This window comes from Oryctolagus cuniculus, chromosome 2 (genome assembly GCF_051225735.1).
Source record: "Oryctolagus cuniculus isolate XC-2025 breed Fujian yellow rabbit chromosome 2, ASM5122573v1, whole genome shotgun sequence".
In the NCBI taxonomy this organism is placed as follows: Eukaryota; Metazoa; Chordata; class Mammalia; order Lagomorpha; family Leporidae; genus Oryctolagus; species Oryctolagus cuniculus.
In genome coordinates, this window is record NC_142868.1 from 198,073,106 (window position 1) to 198,090,856 (window position 17,751).

Below are 17,751 nucleotides of genomic sequence, written 5' to 3' on the forward strand. Positions count from 1 at the left end.
AGCCTCAGTTAGGTCGCCTCTGTGTTCGGGGTGTCCCTGTCTAACGGGCTCCTTCTTCTTTCAGGTATGCCTTACATTTCCTTGTGCAAAGTGGAGTCTCCTACTGCATCATGGTCATCATAGGAGTGGAGCGCATGCACAAGTGAGTTGTCACTCGTTCACGCGGAAACAACGCGCTTCCCCTTAGCAGCAGAGTCTCGCACACCCAGCGTCATTCTAGTTCTGGTCATTCTAAGAGAGTTGTCATAAATGTTTGCTGTACGCAGAGTTTCTTAGCCTCAGTTTTTCGATGTTCAGAATTGACTGTGGTCTAGGCTGTTCAGAGCATCCCTGGCCTCTGCCCGTTAGATGCTGGTGGCACCTCCTGAGCTGGAACAGCCATCAGCATTTCCGAATCTTTTCAGGTCCCCTGGGCAGGCGAACTTCCTCCAGTTAAGAACCACTGGCTGAGTCTGCAGGGGACAGCATGGGGATACGGAGTGACAGAGTTTTGGGGGGTTGGAAGATGAGTTTAGGAGGACAGAGTGATGGGCGAAAGGTGCAGTACCATTCCTGCCTGAACGACAGGAAGGTGGGAGCAGTGTGTGGGGAGCCCGGATGTGGGGGGCAGTGTGTGGGGAGCCCGGAAGGTGGGAGCAGTGTGTGGGGAGCCCGGATGTGGGGGGCAGTGTGTGGGGAGCCCGGAAGTGGGGGGCAGTGTGTGGGGAGCCCGGAAGGTGGGAGCAGTGTGTGGGGAGCCCGGATGTGGGGGGCAGTGTGTGGGGAGCCCGGATGTGGGGGGCATGTTGTGGGGAGCCCGGAAGTGAGGGGCAGTGTGTGGGGAGCCCGGATGTGGGGGGCAGTGTGTGGGGAGCCCCAGAAGTGGGGAGCAGTGTGTGGGGAGCCCGGAAGTGGGGGGCAGTGTGTGGGGAGCCCGGAAGTGGGGGGCAGTGTGTGGGGAGCCCGGAAGTAGGGGGCAGTGTGTGGGGAGCCCGGATGTGGGGGGCAGTGTGTGGGGAGCCCGGAAGTGGGGGGCAGTGTGTGGGGAGCCCGGATGTGGGGGGCATGTTGTGGGTTGGAGCGTTTTGAGCAGGTGGCTAGGAAAGCCCCAAAGCGGGGCTTGAACAGTGGATATTTGCTGAGTAAATGAATGTCCACTCTGAGATGACCGTGAGGCGTTTAGTGGGGCCGCTGCACTGGGAGGGAAGCGTGTAATTGGAAGATTTCAAAACCATAAATCTGTCGTAATCAAGACCATGTCTGCTGGTACAGAAATCGAGGTGTCGGTCAGCTGAGTAAGAAACCGCCCGGTACAGCTGGCTGAAGTGCTGGGCGCTTCACCAGGGGACGGGCTGGCCTCTCCTCAGGGGCCAGGACAACGGGATATGCAAATGCAAGCAATGGACAAATCTTAACTCAACCTCAGGCCATGCACCAACGTTTACCCAGAGCAGAGGTGTACATGTGGGAGCAAAAGCTTTAGACTGTGGAAGGAAACGAGAGAAAGTAAGTTTGACAGCAGATTAGGCAAAGATACGACATTAAACAGACGACAACAGGAAACCGATAGCTTGGACTTCACAAAAACAAAACAGATGTCACTGTGCAGGCTAAGACCCCATTAAGAAGACGAGAAGACCAGCCACGGTGAGGGTGGAGTACGTGCACAGTGTCTAGGATGATGGGTTATGTTCAGAGGGCAGAGCGCTTTCCGCTCCTTGTCAAGAGAACAAACCCGTTGAAGAAAGGGGCAAGAGACTTACACTGGCAAAAGCAGTGTGAACGAATGTGAGTCATTAGGGAGATGCACGTGTGCACATGCACACGGAGACACAGCGAGACTCCACTCCTCGTCACACCCCCCGGAACCCCCCGGAGAGCGGCTGTGCCGGGCGGGGATGAGGGGCAGCAGGCGGGGCTGCACACACTGCTGGGGGAAGCAGGCGGGATGAGGGGCAGCAGGCGGGGCTGCACACACTGCTGGGGGAAGCAGGGGGGATGAGGGGCAGCAGGCGGGGCTGCACACACTGCCGGGGGAAGCAGGGAGGCTACTGAGGAGTAGGACGTGGCCAGCACGGAACCCAGTAGTTCCAGAGAAGGGAAACCGCTGTGCGCTGGATGGTTTCCTGTCATCAGCTGCTGAATGCCTTGTGGCACATCCATGCAGTGCCACTGAGCACGGGAAAAGAGCGGACCTGTGCCTGTCAGAAACTGCATGTGAGTGAAGGACCTGGTGTGAGACTGCAGTTCAAGGTAGTCCCATTGTAGTGCTGTCAAGGGCTGAGGGTGAGGAATGACTGACAAATAGGAATTAGAGAGCTTAAAAAACTGGGGGAAAAAAGTCTTGTTTAGCTGTAGTCCTGGAGGTCAGTGTCATGGTGGTGGCATCAGCTGGGCTCTGGTGAGGGCTTCATGGCAGAGACCAATCACCAGCCAGGGAGCCAGAGTGTGGGCCCACAGTCCCTTCTGAGCACAGCTCCAGGCGGGGGGACCCACGGGCCTTCCGGAAGAACGCTCTCCTAGCTCCACGCCACCTGCCAGCACTGCCACTCTGGGGACCGTGCTTCTCACACGTGACCGGGGGAACCGCCACGTCCCAGCCGTGACCTCTGCCCCTGGCCCGCCAGCCCGTGTCCATCTCAGAAGGCAAGGTGCATTCAGTGCACTCGAGATCGTCCCAGGGTCGTAACTCGTGGCGGCGTCACTCAGAAGTCCAGGTGCAGTCTCAGCGGAGACTTCAGATGGACTCTTAGAGCTGCGAACCTGTGAAAAATCAGAGTCCAGTTCCATACTTCCAGGATGCAGTGGTGGGACAGGCACAGGGTACAGATTCCTGTTCCAAAAGGGGGCAGAAGGCAAGGAGAAAGGAGGAAATTGGCCAGGTCAGAAACCCAGCAGGACAGACGCCAGTCTACGGCTGAGTCCAGCGTCTGTTCGCCCTGTGAGCAGGAGCCCTGCCCCCCGGCCCTGCACTGCAGGCGGGGTTGGCACGAGCCCCGCCCCTCAGCCCTGCACTGCAGGCGGGGTTGGCACGAGCCCCGCCCGTCAGCCCTGCACTGCAGGCGGGGTTGGCACGAGCCCCGCCCCTCAGCCCTGCACTGCAGGCGGGGTTGGCACGAGCCCCGCCCCTCAGCCCTGCACTGCAGGCGGGGTTGGCACGAGCCCCGCCCCTCAGCCCTGCACTGCAGGCGGGGTTGGCACGAAGCCCACAGCTTTCCCTGGCAGGTGTCGCACATTCCTGGTAGCTGAGCCTTTTCAGCCCCAACCCCGTGGCTCCACCCATCATCACCCCATTAGGTCCCGGAATAAGGGAACTTTCTGGAGTGATGGAAAATGTCTGAAATTGTTCTGTGGTGTAAATACAGTGAAGCTCATTGAATTGTACATTTAGATTAGGTGAGTGTGGCTGGTGTTTGGCCTAATGGTTAAGGCACAGTTGGGATGTCCGCATCTCAGGTCAGTGCCTGGATTTTAGTCTGACATCTGCTTCCTGCCAAAGTGCATGTACCCTGGGAGGCAACAGGTGATGGCTCCAGTGGCTGAGTCCCTGCCACGCACATGAGAGACCTGGGTTGGGTTCCTGGCTTTGGTCCTAGAAGGGTTTTGGGCATTTGGGAGGAGAACCAGAGGGTAGGAGCTCTTATCTGCCTCTGTTTCACTTTCTCTCTGTGTTTATACTTCTCAAATATTTTAAAAAATAGGTATGTTTCATGTTTTGTACATTTTACCTCCATGAAGTTGTCAGGAGGGAGAAACAGGAAGTGTAGGAGGGCAGGTGCATATTCAGCTAAAATTGAGGCACAGTTCTGCAAGTTGGCTCACAGGTTTTCCGTTTTCTCATTTAAGCAAATTCGTAGGTGTTCACATGCACCTCATCTTTCTGTGTTTATTAGCAGAACGAAATGTCGAAAGGAGTGCTGACCCTCAAGGCCAGTGCCCACGGAGGAGCAGACGTTGAAGGGAAGGTGTGACAGCTGTCTCCAGGCTGTGGGGAGCATTGGGGTGCTGGGGTGGAGTGGGTGGCGTAGGTGAGGGCGGATTTGCGGCCTGAGGAAGGGCGAGCTCAGTACTCGGCAGTGTTTGCCAGTGTGACTTAGGTAACCGTGTGTCTGTCCCTGGAGATGTCTCAGTAGTGCTTAGGGACTGTTTCCGTTTGAATGCTGGAGGCTGCCGTCCAGGTTCTCTGATGGCAGCTGCTGACCAGCCGCGGCTGGAGCTGCTGGGACCACAGAACGTGGACATTGACAAGTACCTGTTTTTTGTGTTTTGAAAATCCATCAAGAGCCCTAAATAAAACTGAGAAGTTCTTCGATTTCAGCGCCTCTGTCTTGTATTCCTCAGTGGCCATCTAGTCTTTCTTACGGACACCCAAATTCCTTCTTGGTTTTTATCCATCAGAACATGTAGACAGGGAGCAAGGAGCTGCCGAATGCCTCAGTTTGCAAGCAGGCCAGTGGGGCAGCCACGGAGCTAAAAACCGGTAGATTTGAACCCACATGCTGGGTTTTTGCTTGTTTGTTTTAAGATTTATGTTTTGGCTGGCGCCGCGGCTCACTAGGCTAATCCTCCGCCTAGCGGCGCCGGCACACCGGGTTCTAGTCCCGGTCGGGGCGCCGGATTCTGTCCCGGTTGCCCCTCTTCCAGGCCAGCTCTCTGCTGTGGCCCGGGAGTGCAGTGGAGGATGGCCCAAGTGCTTGGGCCCTGCACCCCATGGGAGACCAGGAAAAGCACCTGGCTCCTGGCTCCTGCCATCGGATCAGCGCGTTGCGCCGGCCGCGGCAGCCATTGGAGGGTGAACCAACGGCAAAAGGAAGACCTTTCTCTCTGTTTCTCTCTCTCACTGTCCACTCTGCCTGTCAAAAAAAAAAAAAAAAAAAAAAGATTTATGTTTTAATTACTTGAAAAGCAGAGTTACAAAGAGAGAAGGAGAGACAAAGAGAGAGAGAGATCTTCTCATCTGCTGGTTCACTCCCCAGATGGCTGCAGCAGCTGGAGCTGAAGCCAGAAGCCAGGAACCTGGAGCCTCTTCCAGGTCTCCCACGTGGATGCAGGGGCCCAAGCACTTGTGCCATCCGCTGCTGCTTTCCCAGGTGTGTTAGCAGGGAGCTGGATGGGAAGTGGAGCAGCCAGATCTTGAACCAGCACCCATATGGGATGCTGGCATCACAGGCGGCTTAACTTGCTGCTCCACGGGGCTGGCCCCTGAGTGTGCTGTTTTAAGTCATTTAATTTTGTTTGAAATTAACAGTGTCACACACTGTCAGAAGAGTTTAAGCTGTATCTCACTTCATGAAATGAAAAGCTGTTGCTGTTAAAGGTGTTGCAGATCTCAGCAGAGGTGGGATAAAGCGGTCTAAGTCAGCTTCTCTCACTTGGTTTTCACATTGTGCTTTGTTTCATAACCGTCTCCAGTGTTTTACGGCTGTTTCCAAAGTTGACTGTGCACCTGTGTTTTGAGATCGCTCAGGGAGGGCGGTTGGCCGTGTGTCTTCCATATTCTGAGGACGGCTATGTCTCCTTCCTGACCTTAGATGCCCTCCTGTTCCCCAGGGACGATGTGTTTTGGAAAGCTGCTGCCGAGGCCTGCTTCCAGGGACCTGTGCCGCGTGGAGGTCCCAGCGTGTCTGACACGATGGTTGCTCAGTGGTTGAGGCACAGAGACCTGGAGCTTGCACTTTTAGCACAGGTTCTGAGGTTACGCCCGGCCTCAGTCCCCCGTCCTTGAACCTCCTGTTCCTCGGCTGCCACAGGCGCCTTTCTCCTGTGCTGTCCCGGTGTTGATTTCTTCCCACTCTGTCTTGTCAGTTTCTTTTGTCTTCAGCATTCCTAACAGCCCACTGGGGGTGGGGGAGCATATTAGAGAGTGTCAGTGCTGTGTGTTGTCCTCAGAGCCTGCAGGTTCTGTGACAGCAGTCATGCCGTGCGCATCTGCATACCAGGAGATGGTGTGTTCTTGCCCAGTGCTGATCGAATGACGCGTGGTGACATGGGTTGGCTGATGCCATCCAGATAGCGTTCTAGAGCTGTTGCTCCTGAATGGCCGCAGCTGTGGCTTCCTGCGATCCGCCGAGCGCCATCTCAGGCCCACCCCCTGAGAGACCTGTCCTTACTTCTCACCAGAAGCCTCTGCTGGGCTGAGCTGCCCTCCGTGCCCGGGGAAGGGCTGTGCGTACGGAGCCGCTCCACCTGGCCACAGGGGAAGGGATCAGGAGTGCGTTTCCGGTCGAGCCAGCTGGAGTGAGGACGCCGTTTTCCCTGGAGAAGGTGGCGCAGCGGGACTGCCCTGTGGTGTTCTTGCGTGCTGAATAGGCTTTTGTGAGGACGTGGGAGCCCAAGTGCCCTTCAGTGGCTGGGTTTTGTCTTCTGACTTCTCTGTGGGAAAAATTCCTTTTGAGCTCCAAAGAACAGTTTCAGATTTTTGGAACATGGCAGAAGGGAACTGCCCCTATGTCAACACGAGCAGCAGAAATGTGGGGCAGTGGGAATGGCAGTGTGGGAAAGCCCGCTGACCTGGGGATGTTCAGCAGGAGTATTTTCTTCCTAACGTGGCACGCCGTTCTCCGTAGAGTAAATTACCTAGAGAAAAACTGGAAGACGTGGATAGACACAGTAAGGCTGTGTGTGTCTCACGGTTGCTGAACTGTGCCTGAGGTTGTTATGAGAACTACGGGATGGTGATTTTAGAGTTGCTGTCCGCTGGTTTGAACAGACAGTGTGTGCCACAGCATTTTTGCAAGCCCAAAGAACGGAGCCGTGGCCCTGCCCTCCGAGGGGTGGTTGGGCTAGGAGCATGCGACATCTGCTCGTGCGTCCAGTCTTTGTTGCACCTGTGAATAGAAAGACATGCTCGTCACCCCGCGGGGCCCATCACGGTGGGATACTGTCACAGAGAAGGCCGAGGAGCAGGGAGCGGGGAGAGAACGGCATGCGAGACGGAAAGTGCGCACTGGCTGTGCATCGTCAGGTACAGCACCCGGAACCAGGTGTTTGGTGTGAAATAGAATGATGCCCCAGGATAATTATTTTGTGATGTTAGGAAATAGTGAAAGGGTACTTCATCAGAAGCTTGCATTATTGGTGATAAACAGCAGATTAGGTTGAGAAAAGGTCAGAATCAAACTCCAGGCTGCACTGGGTGGCCTCAGGACTGGTTTTATTGTGAGCATTGGTTTGGAGTTGGATCTGTGAGGATAGTTTTAAAAGTTCCTTGAAAATGGAATTTTTGGTGCAAAAATTGTTAAAATCGACGCACACAAGGATTCTTCATAAGGTTCATGGAAAATGCATAGTATGAAAAAACTATGCATGAATTTCAAGGTGAATTTCTGTTTTTGTTTTTGTTTTTGTTTTTTTGTCAGCAGAATAAGCTTTTCTTTTAATTCCATTTTCCATGAACATTGTGAAGTCCTATCTCACACGGATTCGAATTCAAACTGCTGAATTGTCATTAGCTTCAGCATCTCCGCCAAGCGACTTCCTTTCTGGGCCTGAACTGAGCTGAACCCTGACTGCTGAGGCGCCCAAGGGCTTCATACCGTGGGGATGTCTGTCCAGGGGAACCTTGGAGGGGTGAGCTTGGCACTCACAAGAGGTGCTCAGGCCTGGGAGTGAAATGCCTGCAAAGGTTCTTAGTTCCAAAGAATTTGATGGGCTTATTTTGTGTTTTGCCTCTCAGAGGGTGTCCTGCCAGAGCTGTTGCAAGTACTCACGCTGCCACGTTAACTCCGTGGGCTGCAGCTCTCCCCAGAACATGAGCTCCTTGCGGGGGCGCTGTGCTCACTTGGTGCCCCGCTGTTGACCTTCCAGATGGTGGAAGCTCACCTGGCCAGGTGTTCTGTCCTGTCCTGTTGAATGGGTGTTTGGGGGCTCCTGCTTTTGAATCTGTTCAGTTGGGTTGGGTTGGGTGCTGGTTCCTGATTCTGTGAGATTTCCCAGCAGATGCGTGCTTCCCTGCTACTGCCCTTGAATGACCTCTGTTGGGGGTCGCTTGCAGTGGCCTGAGGGGTTCTGTGGTGCTCTGCCCACTCTATTTTTCTTCTAGGTTCACCGTGGAACAGCGGTCGTGGTGGTTGGGGAAAGTGGGGTGGAGTTGGAGACAGTTCTAGCTGATGTGGCCTCGATCTCACACGTAGTGCTGGGGTCCACCTTCACCTCTCTGTCTGCTGGCACCCCTCACAGGAAGCTGTAGTGTGGATTCCCGGCAGAAATGTCACCCGGAGCTGCCGTCGCTGGGCTGCACCAGAGGGTGCCATCTGGTGTGCGGAAGCCTCAGTAGCGTTCGTCCTCGTGCAGCTGTTAGCAGTGTGGTGCCCGACAGGACCTCTGTGGGGGATACTGACTTCTCTGAGGGTGGCCCTGCGATCCGCGGTAGACAGGCAGTGAAGAGGAAGCAAGTGCACTTGGGGCTTTTCCTTGATGGTCTCCGTGCGCTGCTTTTACGAGCCCTTTAGTGATGTGGGATAAAGGCCCTTATGGTGTTGCTGCACTATACTAAGCTAAAAGACTTCAGTTAGCAAATTGATTTGTATGTGATCTTAGCCTCATAACGACTAATGTTCCAACAGTTACCACCTACCAGCCACTGTGCTAAGCACACACATTGCTGCTGTATCCCAACCACAAACCTTGGTGGACTGCGTGGAATACTTAGGTCCAGAAACAGGGTAGCAAGTGCTGGGCCTGGGATTTGGACTCGGGGTGCCTGATTCCAGCCAGGGGCTCACCATGCTAATTACTTCAAAGCATTAGCCATTAGGATTATGAGAATGTGTCATGTAAAAAAAATCCTCACTGTTTTGAGGCGAGGTCCTGGGAGTCAGCAGGGTCCCTGGACAAGGCAGGGGTTTGTATGTGGTGGTCGTTCTTCCTGGAGCAGACGCACCGTTAGCTACGTCCTGAAGAATGCATACAGCACTCTGCAACTACGTAAGGCTTCAGAAAACCGCCGTGGCCGGAGGGTCACCTGGCGCTCAGGATGGCCGGGTCCTGCTGGGTGTGTGGACACTTGTAGCCTCATCCATCAAGTTCCAGACAGGACAGGATGTGACTCGGATGCCTGTCCGTTGGTAGGTCAGTGGCACGGCTCGTGGCGATGCTTGAACTTGAATCTGTGCTTCCAACTGTAAACCGAATCTCTGTTTCTCTGTTGAGGGGGTTTCAGTTATTCTTGAGCAAGTTGGGGAAGCAGCCCCCCGCTCTTGGGTGGGTTTTTATATGAAGTGGGAGGATCACACAGATGAGGAGGGGCCGCTGTGGCTACCACAGTCCACTGGTGACGAAGGCATGGCTGTGGGCGCTGTTCCATTGCAGTGTCCTAGCGTAGGCAGAAGTCGGCGCACATCAGCTTGGGGGGGTGGGGGCTGGGTCAGGAGTATCTGAAATGCCGGTTTGCTGGCTAACGTTCCAAACTAATCTGAAAACAAAGAGGATTTTGAAAACACTGTCCGATTAGATGATGTATCTTCCTTGTCTTGACAATAATAATAGCGTAATTAAAAGATGGCGGGTGAGTGTTGTGGCTCAGCAGGTTAAGTGGCTGCTCACCGTGCCCTGTGTGAAGAGGCTGGTCCTTGCCAGACACCGCAGGAAAGCGCAGGAGCCCTGCAGCCCTGATGAGCGGTGAGGGCCCTCAGGGCCTGTCCTAACGCCACGCCATTTGCATAAATGCCTGTGAGCGGAAGGCGCAGTGAGGAGACTGGCTCTTTCAGCTGTTAGGTAAGAAACAGAGAACTTGCTTGGAAAATTAGGGCTTACCAGATGATGACCTCTCCGTGTTGCCTGCTATGTTTTTATGAGCTGTAGATCTCTGTGCTAGAAACAGTGTGCGTCTTGGACTTGGACCTGGGACTTTTTGCAAACCCATGACTCTGTTGAGTACTTGCCCCGAGTATCCCATTAACCATTCAGTATCTGGTGTCGGAAGCACCGGATTGGACAGGTGTGGAGACAGAGGTTCCAGAAGGCGGAGTCTTTTGAACAGGTCACAAAACCAGCGGCTGGCTGGAAGTCGGAGAGATTCGTGCATGCTGTTGTGGGTTGTTGGATTCTGAGGAGGGGTGCTTTATTTAAGTTGGAGAAGCAACGAGACATTCACTCGGCAGACAGCATAAACACCCTGGTTTATTTGCTCGACAGACTGATAGGCACTGTCGATGAGAGGTGGGAGTGGCCTCTCTGTAGATCAGAACAAAGAACTGGGGGCTGGCGCTGTGGTGTAGCGGTAAAGCCGCCTGCAGTGCAGGCATCCTATGTGGGCGCTGGTTTGAGACCCGGCTGCTCCACTTCTGATCCAGCTCTCTGCTGTGGCCTGGGAAAGCAGTGGAGGATGGCCCAAGTGCTTGGACCCCTGCACCCACGTGGGAGATGTGGAAGAGGCTCCTGGCTTCCATAGCTCCGGCCGTTTCAGCCATTTGGGGAGTGAAGCAGCGGATGGACGACCTCTCTCTGTCTCTGTCTCTCTCTCTCTCTCTGCCTCTGCCTCTCTGTAAATCTGCCTTTCAAATAAATATAATTTTTTTTTAAGAACGTAGTATTAGGATGCTGTCAGGAAGATTCAGCCTCTCAGTAAGTGTCTGGGTAGTAATGATTTTAATCTCTAGAGTCTCTGCCTTTATTTAAAACGTTCCAGACTTCCATAAGTGCTTTGTGTGAGATTATTAAAATTTTGTTAGAGTTCAGTATCTTAATATCAGTGGGCTAAAAATGTAATTATCAAGTAACTCATATAAATTAAGTTGATGTAAAAAAATACTTCCTCTTGTTGCTGGCTTGCTCAGCAATCCTTCTTTAGAGTGTTATGGAAAGAAAGACAGAAGTATTAGAGCAAATTCTCTGAGAACTGGCCAGGCCCTGTGGGGCGGGGCATCCAGACAGAGCGGAACGTGGGTGTCCGCTGCTCCCGGGCACCTGAGCACCACAGAGGAGGTGGGGACTGGGCTGTCAGAGAGCCGCGTGTGTGGTGGTCCTGTGTTAGAAGACCACAGACTGCCCCACGGTGGGTTAGGCACCGTTCGCCTTTCAAAGAATTTTAAGAATCTGGTATAGAATTGATGTATCATTGGGACAGTTTCTTTCTGAGACTTGGAGGGGTTAGAGAGCTGGTATATAGCACTGTGCAAGGCTTTACCTGTGTCCCAGTTTTTCCTAGATGCCAGAGCTCTAAACTATTCAGAAGACAGACTGTAGGTACCTTTCTTAGCAGCTTAAATGCTAAAATGTTTGATACGGAATTCACATGATTACAGTGTTCCTTGATAGGCATATGTAATGCAGTAATTGATTTTATTTCCTTAGTAAACAGAAGGGAAAAGGGAGAAAATTGATCTAAAAATGGTGTATAGGGGCAGGTGTTTGGTGCATTGGTAAAGTTGTGCTGGATCCAGCTTCCTGCTAATACGTGTTCTGGGAAGAAGCAGGTAATGGTTCCAGTGTTTGGGTCCTTGGACCCATGTGGGAGGCCTGGATTGAGTCCCGGGCTCCTGGCTTTGGCTTGGCCCTGTCCTTGCTGTTGTAGCCACTTGGAGATTGAGCAGTAGATGGCAGATCTGTCTTTTCTTTGAAATTAATTAATTAAAAACTATACAAAGATGGAAGCATCTCATCCTGTGTTTCCTGCTTCTTTGAAATGTGAAGCCTTTTGCAGCCCGTCTCTGATGTTTGAGTTTCTGTTGAAACTCACTGCATTTACATTCGCATTTCATGTCAGAGTCTCTGCTTCTTTTATACCCAAGAGATTTATCTCTTCTGTTGCGTTTTTTGGCACCTTCCTAGATCCCTGTTTACTGCAGTTTTATCTTTACATGTGCTACATAAAAAACTCAGGCATGGTCTCACTGACCTGGGAGACAGCGAGGCCTCCAGGAGAGGCAGTGCTGTCCATGGGGATGGCGAGAGGCAGCCGTGTGGGGGCCTCTGCTCGCCTCCCTTGGGTGTCGGCGCTGGCCTCAGAGTCAGGGTCTAGTTGGTCTTTGGGAAACCCTGACGGCTTCAGACACATGGTGGTTTCCCTGCACTCCAGCCGCTTTGTCCCTGGTGAAAGTGTGCCTCTGTCCCCTGCTCCCTTCAAGACCGTCTGCTGGAAGTCACTTGTTCTCCTTGATGGCCAGGCCTCGGTGCCTGTGTGCAGGGGCTGGCCTGACACTGCAGTGCTGGGCACAGAGGAGCACGGGGAGTGTGTGCGGTGCCCAGTGCTGTGCTGTCTGCGCCATGCACTTGGTAAATGTCTGGCAGTGTCTGCAGCCAAGGAGGTGGAGCTGGATGCACCGGGCTGAGTGTGACTGCAAAATGGGGGTGTGAGCGGTAGTCCTCTTCCTTCGTGAGCAGGGGGCAGCGTGCCGTGGGGACTCCAGGGCTCCCCCCTCATGAGCAGGGGGCAGCATGCCGTGGGGACTCCAGGGCTCCCCCCTCGTGAGCGCGGGCAGCGTGCCATCGGGACTCCAGGGCTCCCCCCTCGTGAGCGCGGGGCAGCGTGCCGTGGGGACTCCAGGGCTCCCCCCTCGTGAGCACGGGCAGCGTGCCGTCGGGACTCCAGGGCTCTCCGCCTGTCTTGTCAGCGTGCGCTTCTCTGCCTCTTCGGCATTTCCGTGTTTGCCAACAAGTAGTGGAACTGAGAACTGCAGGTGAAACCCACTGAAAAGGAGTGCGAGCTGAAGTTTCCAGATGGCTAAGGTGACAACAGACAGCTGCAGCATGGATAGATTACTGCTAGTAGATAACTTTTCATTAACGCTGATACTTGTTAAACGCCGCCCTGTGTGGGTGTGGTGTCAGCTGCCAAAAGGCATTCCTGCTTGATGCGGCCCGGCCCGGGTTGCGGCGCTGTTACCCCAGCTGACAGCTGGGCTCACGGAGACTCAGAGAGCTGCGCAGGAGAGACCGAAAGAGGGAGAGATCTTCTATCTGCTGGTTTATTCCCCAGGTGGCTGTAATGGCCAAGGCTGGGCCAGCCCAAAGCCAGGAGCCAGGAGCTTCATCCAGGTCACCCATGTACGTAGCAGGGGCCCAAATACTTGGGCCATCCTCCACCGGTTTTCTCAGGCCTTTAGCAGGGAGCTGGATCAGAAGTGGAGCAGCTGGGACTCAAACCAGCGCCCGTGTGGGATGCTCACATTGCAAATGGCAGCTTTACCTGCTGTGTCACAACGCCAGCCCCCTGGCTGTCTTCTAATAAGTCAGACATTACAGAGATTTGTAAAGCATGTCAACAGGTGTCACTCTTCCCACCAGTCTTTTTCTTTTTGTAAAAATGTGTTTTAAATTGGCATGATCATGCTTGAATGAGCAATGATTTTAAATCTGAATTTTAAGAGTTCTCAGTTTTAATTTCTAATATGGTGATTTCCAACGACTAGCTCACTGTGGATTACACTTTCGTTTCCTCAGTAAGTTCTGATGGTGTAAAGTATCTCCCAAAGACTTTGGGTTGCGCTGCCTCGTGGCCCGTGGCCTTCCCACTGGCGTCTGCACAGAGGCTCTGCAGTGTCCTTCGTGTCCCTCGGCGCACTCCGCGTCTGTGCCGTGTGCGTCAGGATCAGTGGCTCCTGTTGCTCTGAGGCCCCGCCTCTGTGCTTCCTCCCCTGCCCCTACTGGGTCCACTCGGGACTGGGTTTTGGATGAGCTGAGAGTCTGGGAGGGCATGGAAGGGGACATGCTTCCCACTTGCCCACGTGTTCTTCCGTTGCACGTCATCTGTGTGGCTGTGGGTGTGGGCACATGCTCGGGTGGGCGCAGGGCTGTTGTACACGGCAGAGGGGCCACCGCAGACGCGTGGTTTCTCAGGGCGCTCCCGGCTTTCATGCTCTTGGCCTTTACTTTTGATGATGTTTTCCAGCTCCTTTTCTCATTCTTTTCAAAGATCGGTCTAAATCTTAGCCCCTTCTTACATTCACTCACCTGGCTTAGTCCTGTACACTTAGCAGACAGTAGGCACTCATAACTAGAAGTTTGTAAGTGGAGATGAAGTTAAATTTTAGGAGATAATCCTTAAAGATGTGTGATCAAGAGTTAAAAAATAGCAGAAAGGAAGGCAGAGGAGGTGGGAGCAGGGGGCCTGAGGCTCCCTCCTGGGCAAGATGGTCCTGCCCTGTGGGTACTGCTCTCCCGACACCCAGCCGCTGGTCGGCCAGCCGGGTCCTTGGAGTAAAGTCCTCATGTCTTCCTCCTTCCCGCCTCCACTGCCAGCCAACACCCCGTGCGTGCACCTCTCTTCCTCCGAGGACTCAGCATGTTTAAAACAGTGCCCAGCATTTTTTTTTTAAAGATTTATTTATTTATTTGAAAGAGTTACACACAGAGAGAAGGAGAGAGAGAGAGAGGTCTTCCATCTGCTGGTTCACTCCCCAGTTGGCTACAATGGCTAGCCAGGAGCTTCTTCTGAGTCTCCCACACGGGTGCAGGGGCCCAAGGACTTGGGCCATCTTCTGCTTTCCCAGGCTGTAGCAGAGAGCTGGATCTACGCCACAGCACCAGCACCCCCAGCATTTTTAAAACAGTACCCAGACGTGTGGCGATCATTGCTTCCTGGTGCCTCCAGCCTATGATTGCTCCCTGGCCCCATCTATTTCATTCGCTGTCTCTTCCCTGGACTCTCAGGTCACTCTGCTCCCTGGCCTGCTCTGTCCTGTGCTCTGCTCCTCACGTGATGCAGATGTCTGTGACCGGATGCACTCCTGTCTGCAGGCAGCCTAACAGCACCCTGTGCCTCCCGTCCTGTGCTTGCTGTACACCTGGCTCAGCCAGAGCAAACTATTGTCCCTTCTGCACGCTCTGCTGTTCACGCCTGGAGCCTTTGTGTCTGCAGAGACCTCCTGCCTGCTCACCATGCGTCCTGCTGGCCTTCAGAGCCCTGTTGACCCATGACCTCTGGGTGCAGGCCTTCCCCCTTTTCCTAACAGAGTGAGTCCCCTTCAGCGTGTACCACTGGCCACTTCACATAGCCCTTGGCACGATGGGATAACCGTGGGCCTAAGATCCAAGCTCTAGGGGTTGGCTCTGTGGTGCAGCAGGTTAACTGATAATGTGACTCCAGAATCCGACATTGGAGTGTTTGTTCAGATCCTGGCTCCTCCACTCTGACAGCTCCCTGTCGCTGTGCATCCTAAGAGCTGGCCTGCTACCCACATGAAAGACCCGGATGGAGTTCCTGACTCCTGGCTCAAGCCTGGCCCGACCCTGGCTATTGTGGTCATTTGGGTAGTGAACCAGTGGGTAGAAGATTGATTGTCTCCCCTCCCCCAGCCTCCCCATACCTTACTCTGCCTTTCCTATGAATGAATGAATAAACAAAGAAAGAAATCTCAAACAGGTCCAGGTTCCAGTGCCATAGCCTTGTCACACTGTCTGGGTTATCTAGCCTTTCTACCTTCAGTTTCCTCTTTTATCAACTATGAGTAGTAATAGGTATGTCCTAAGATTGTAGGGCAGGTTAAAAGAGATACTTCATTCCTCAGCTGTGACAAGCCATGACTGGAAGAGTTATCATAGGCCATCGTCTGGGGCCGGGTTCTTGTTTCCGGAGGTTAGGATGTGAAAATGCATGTCTCAGACTTGGATCCAGGGTGGGCAGGGCTGCAGCTGTGGAGCCTGGGGAGGCCCCTGCATGCAGTGCCCAGTGTGTGTTGGCCTGTGGTCCTGTCCGTGTTGTGTCCCCAGACCCTCACCACCCTCGGGAGATTAAAATGCATGTCCCAGGGCAGGTGTTTAGCCCAGCAGTTAGATGATGGTGAAGACACTCAGTTCCCTCCTCAGAGGACCTGGGTTTGATACCCAGCTCCAGCTTCCTGCCGTGTGCACCATGGGAGGCAGCAGGTGACGCATCAGGTAATAGGGTTCCCACCATCCATGAGGGAGACCTGAATTGAGTCCCCGGCTCTGGCCCAGCCCAGCCCTAGCCACTGCAAGCATTTGGGGATTTTCTGTAAACATTTTAAGTGTGTGTATGTGAGTGCGCCTGAGGGGCCTGTTCTCACAGGCCGCAGTGTGGGTCTCCTCCAGCTCCCCTCTCGGAGCTCTGGCGGCTCTGCTTGTGCCCTGCGTGCTGCAGTCTGCTCTCTGCTCCCGCTTCTGGGATCTTTTGCATTTGTGAGCCCGAATCTCCAGGTGAAGAACGGCAAATTGGTTTTTTTCTTTTCCTGTTTTCCACCTAAGTATTCCTTCTGAAGTATGAGAAGAAAGATTAGTGGTGTTTTGTGCAGGTGGGGTGGGACACGCAGCCCCTGAGGGCGGACAGTGAGAGGTTCCTTCTCTTCAGATTGTAGACGCCCCAAGATTGTGTATGGCAGATAGAGGAAGCTTTCTCGCTCTCTCTCTCTTTTTTTTTTTTAAAAAAGGGATTTCCAGAGTCCTGGTCTTGGTAGCAACTGGGTTAAACTGGAATTTGGGTGCATTTTTGTGGGTAATTGTTCTTAATTTCTCCAAGACTCTTATTATGTTGTCAGGTATAGTTTTTGATGTTATTAATAATGTTCTTGTGTATTTATCGAGGTAATGGGAGAGACTGAGTTGGGAACTATTACTCCAGTGTTATTTTGAACTAGAGTACAAAGGTCTCAAATCTTAATGCAGTCTGTGTTATTGTTTGTATTTTGAAAGGCAAAATAATCTTGCTTAATACATACAGCCAAACTCCAATTTTGCTTGTATATGTGAGTCAGCTTTGAGAATTTTCTTTGTAAAGAACAAGTAAGTGACTTCATTATGTTACTGAGCCAGATGAGGGAAGGAAAGTTGGATTTTTAAAAAGCTTGAACAAGATTTGGTGGTTTGGTTCATGTTAAACACAGAGCAGGAAAGACTCGAGTGGTTCATGTGTCACTGTCACTGTTTATGTCTGATACAGTGAGCATGGCTCGGCTCCTCTTCTTTCTCTCACAAATAGGGTTTCGTTCCTCCACCTAGCAGCGCCGGCACACCGGGTTCTAGTCCCGGTTGGGGCGCCAGATTCTGTCCCGGTTGCCCCTCTTCCAGGCCAGCTCTCTGCTGTGGCCAGGGAGTGCAGTGGAGGATGGCCCAGGTCCTTGGGCCCTGCACCCCATGGGAGACCAGGAAAAGCACCTGGCTCCTGGCTCCTGCCATCGGATCAGCGCGGCGCGCCGGCCGCAGCGCGCCGGCCGCGGCGGCCATTGGAGGGTGAACCAACGGCAAAAGGAAGACCTTTCTCTCTGTTTCTCTCTCTCACTGTCCACTCTGCCTGTCAAAAAATAAAAACAAAACAAAACAAAAAAAACCAAATAGGGTTTCGTAAAATAACAAGCAAAATCTGTCTTGACTTTTATTACATTGGTAATCATTGGATCTCTGCTCCGAGAGAGCACCTGGTCAGAAACGCAAGGCAGGTAGGTAACAGGCAGAGGTGTGTTGAGAGCCGAGGCGGTCTGCAGGTTTGTAGGAAGGAGTTCAGAGTGTGGCTTATGGCTGGCAGTCACCCACCCTCATTCGGGGAAGAGCCTAGTGAGATCTGTTCAGTGATGACGCGAGACCCTGGCAACCCTGCAGAATCCACTCTCAAATGAGCAGCCTGGATCTTGTGTGAAGACAGCATGGGTGTCTTATGCTGGAGGGCAGGTGTTTTCTAAGACCCTTCTGTTGGAGGAGCAGGTCCACAACACTCATTTTCACTGGCAGAGTTTCCAGCTGTTGTACTGAAGAGGTCAGCAGATATCCCCACCCCACCCCAGAAAACCGCGAAACTGGATGAACTTGAGAAAGCTATTTTTGGAATCTGGAAGCTGATAAAAGCAAATAATTTGAGACTCTTTTTATTCATGAGAAACTTCA

At 53.1% G+C, this 17,751-nt stretch overlaps 1 protein-coding gene across 15 annotated transcripts in view; it reads left to right on the top strand.

The window, feature by feature from the left end:
- MBOAT2 (membrane bound glycerophospholipid O-acyltransferase 2) overlaps positions 1-17,751 on the top strand; it is a 123,594-nt gene that overhangs the window by 52,306 nt on the left and 53,537 nt on the right. For 14 of the 15 annotated variants that reach the window (XR_016230648.1, XR_016230649.1, XR_016230650.1 and 11 more), the window contains one exon: positions 65-142. The exons of the other annotated variant lie outside the window; for it this stretch is intronic. Coding sequence is in view for 8 of the 14 variants with exons in the window: in XM_051833321.3 (XP_051689281.3) it covers positions 65-142 (78 nt within the window). In the remaining 6 variants the exon portion in view is untranslated. The remainder of the gene's footprint in view (positions 1-64; positions 143-17,751) is intronic. 15 annotated transcript variants of the gene reach the window in all.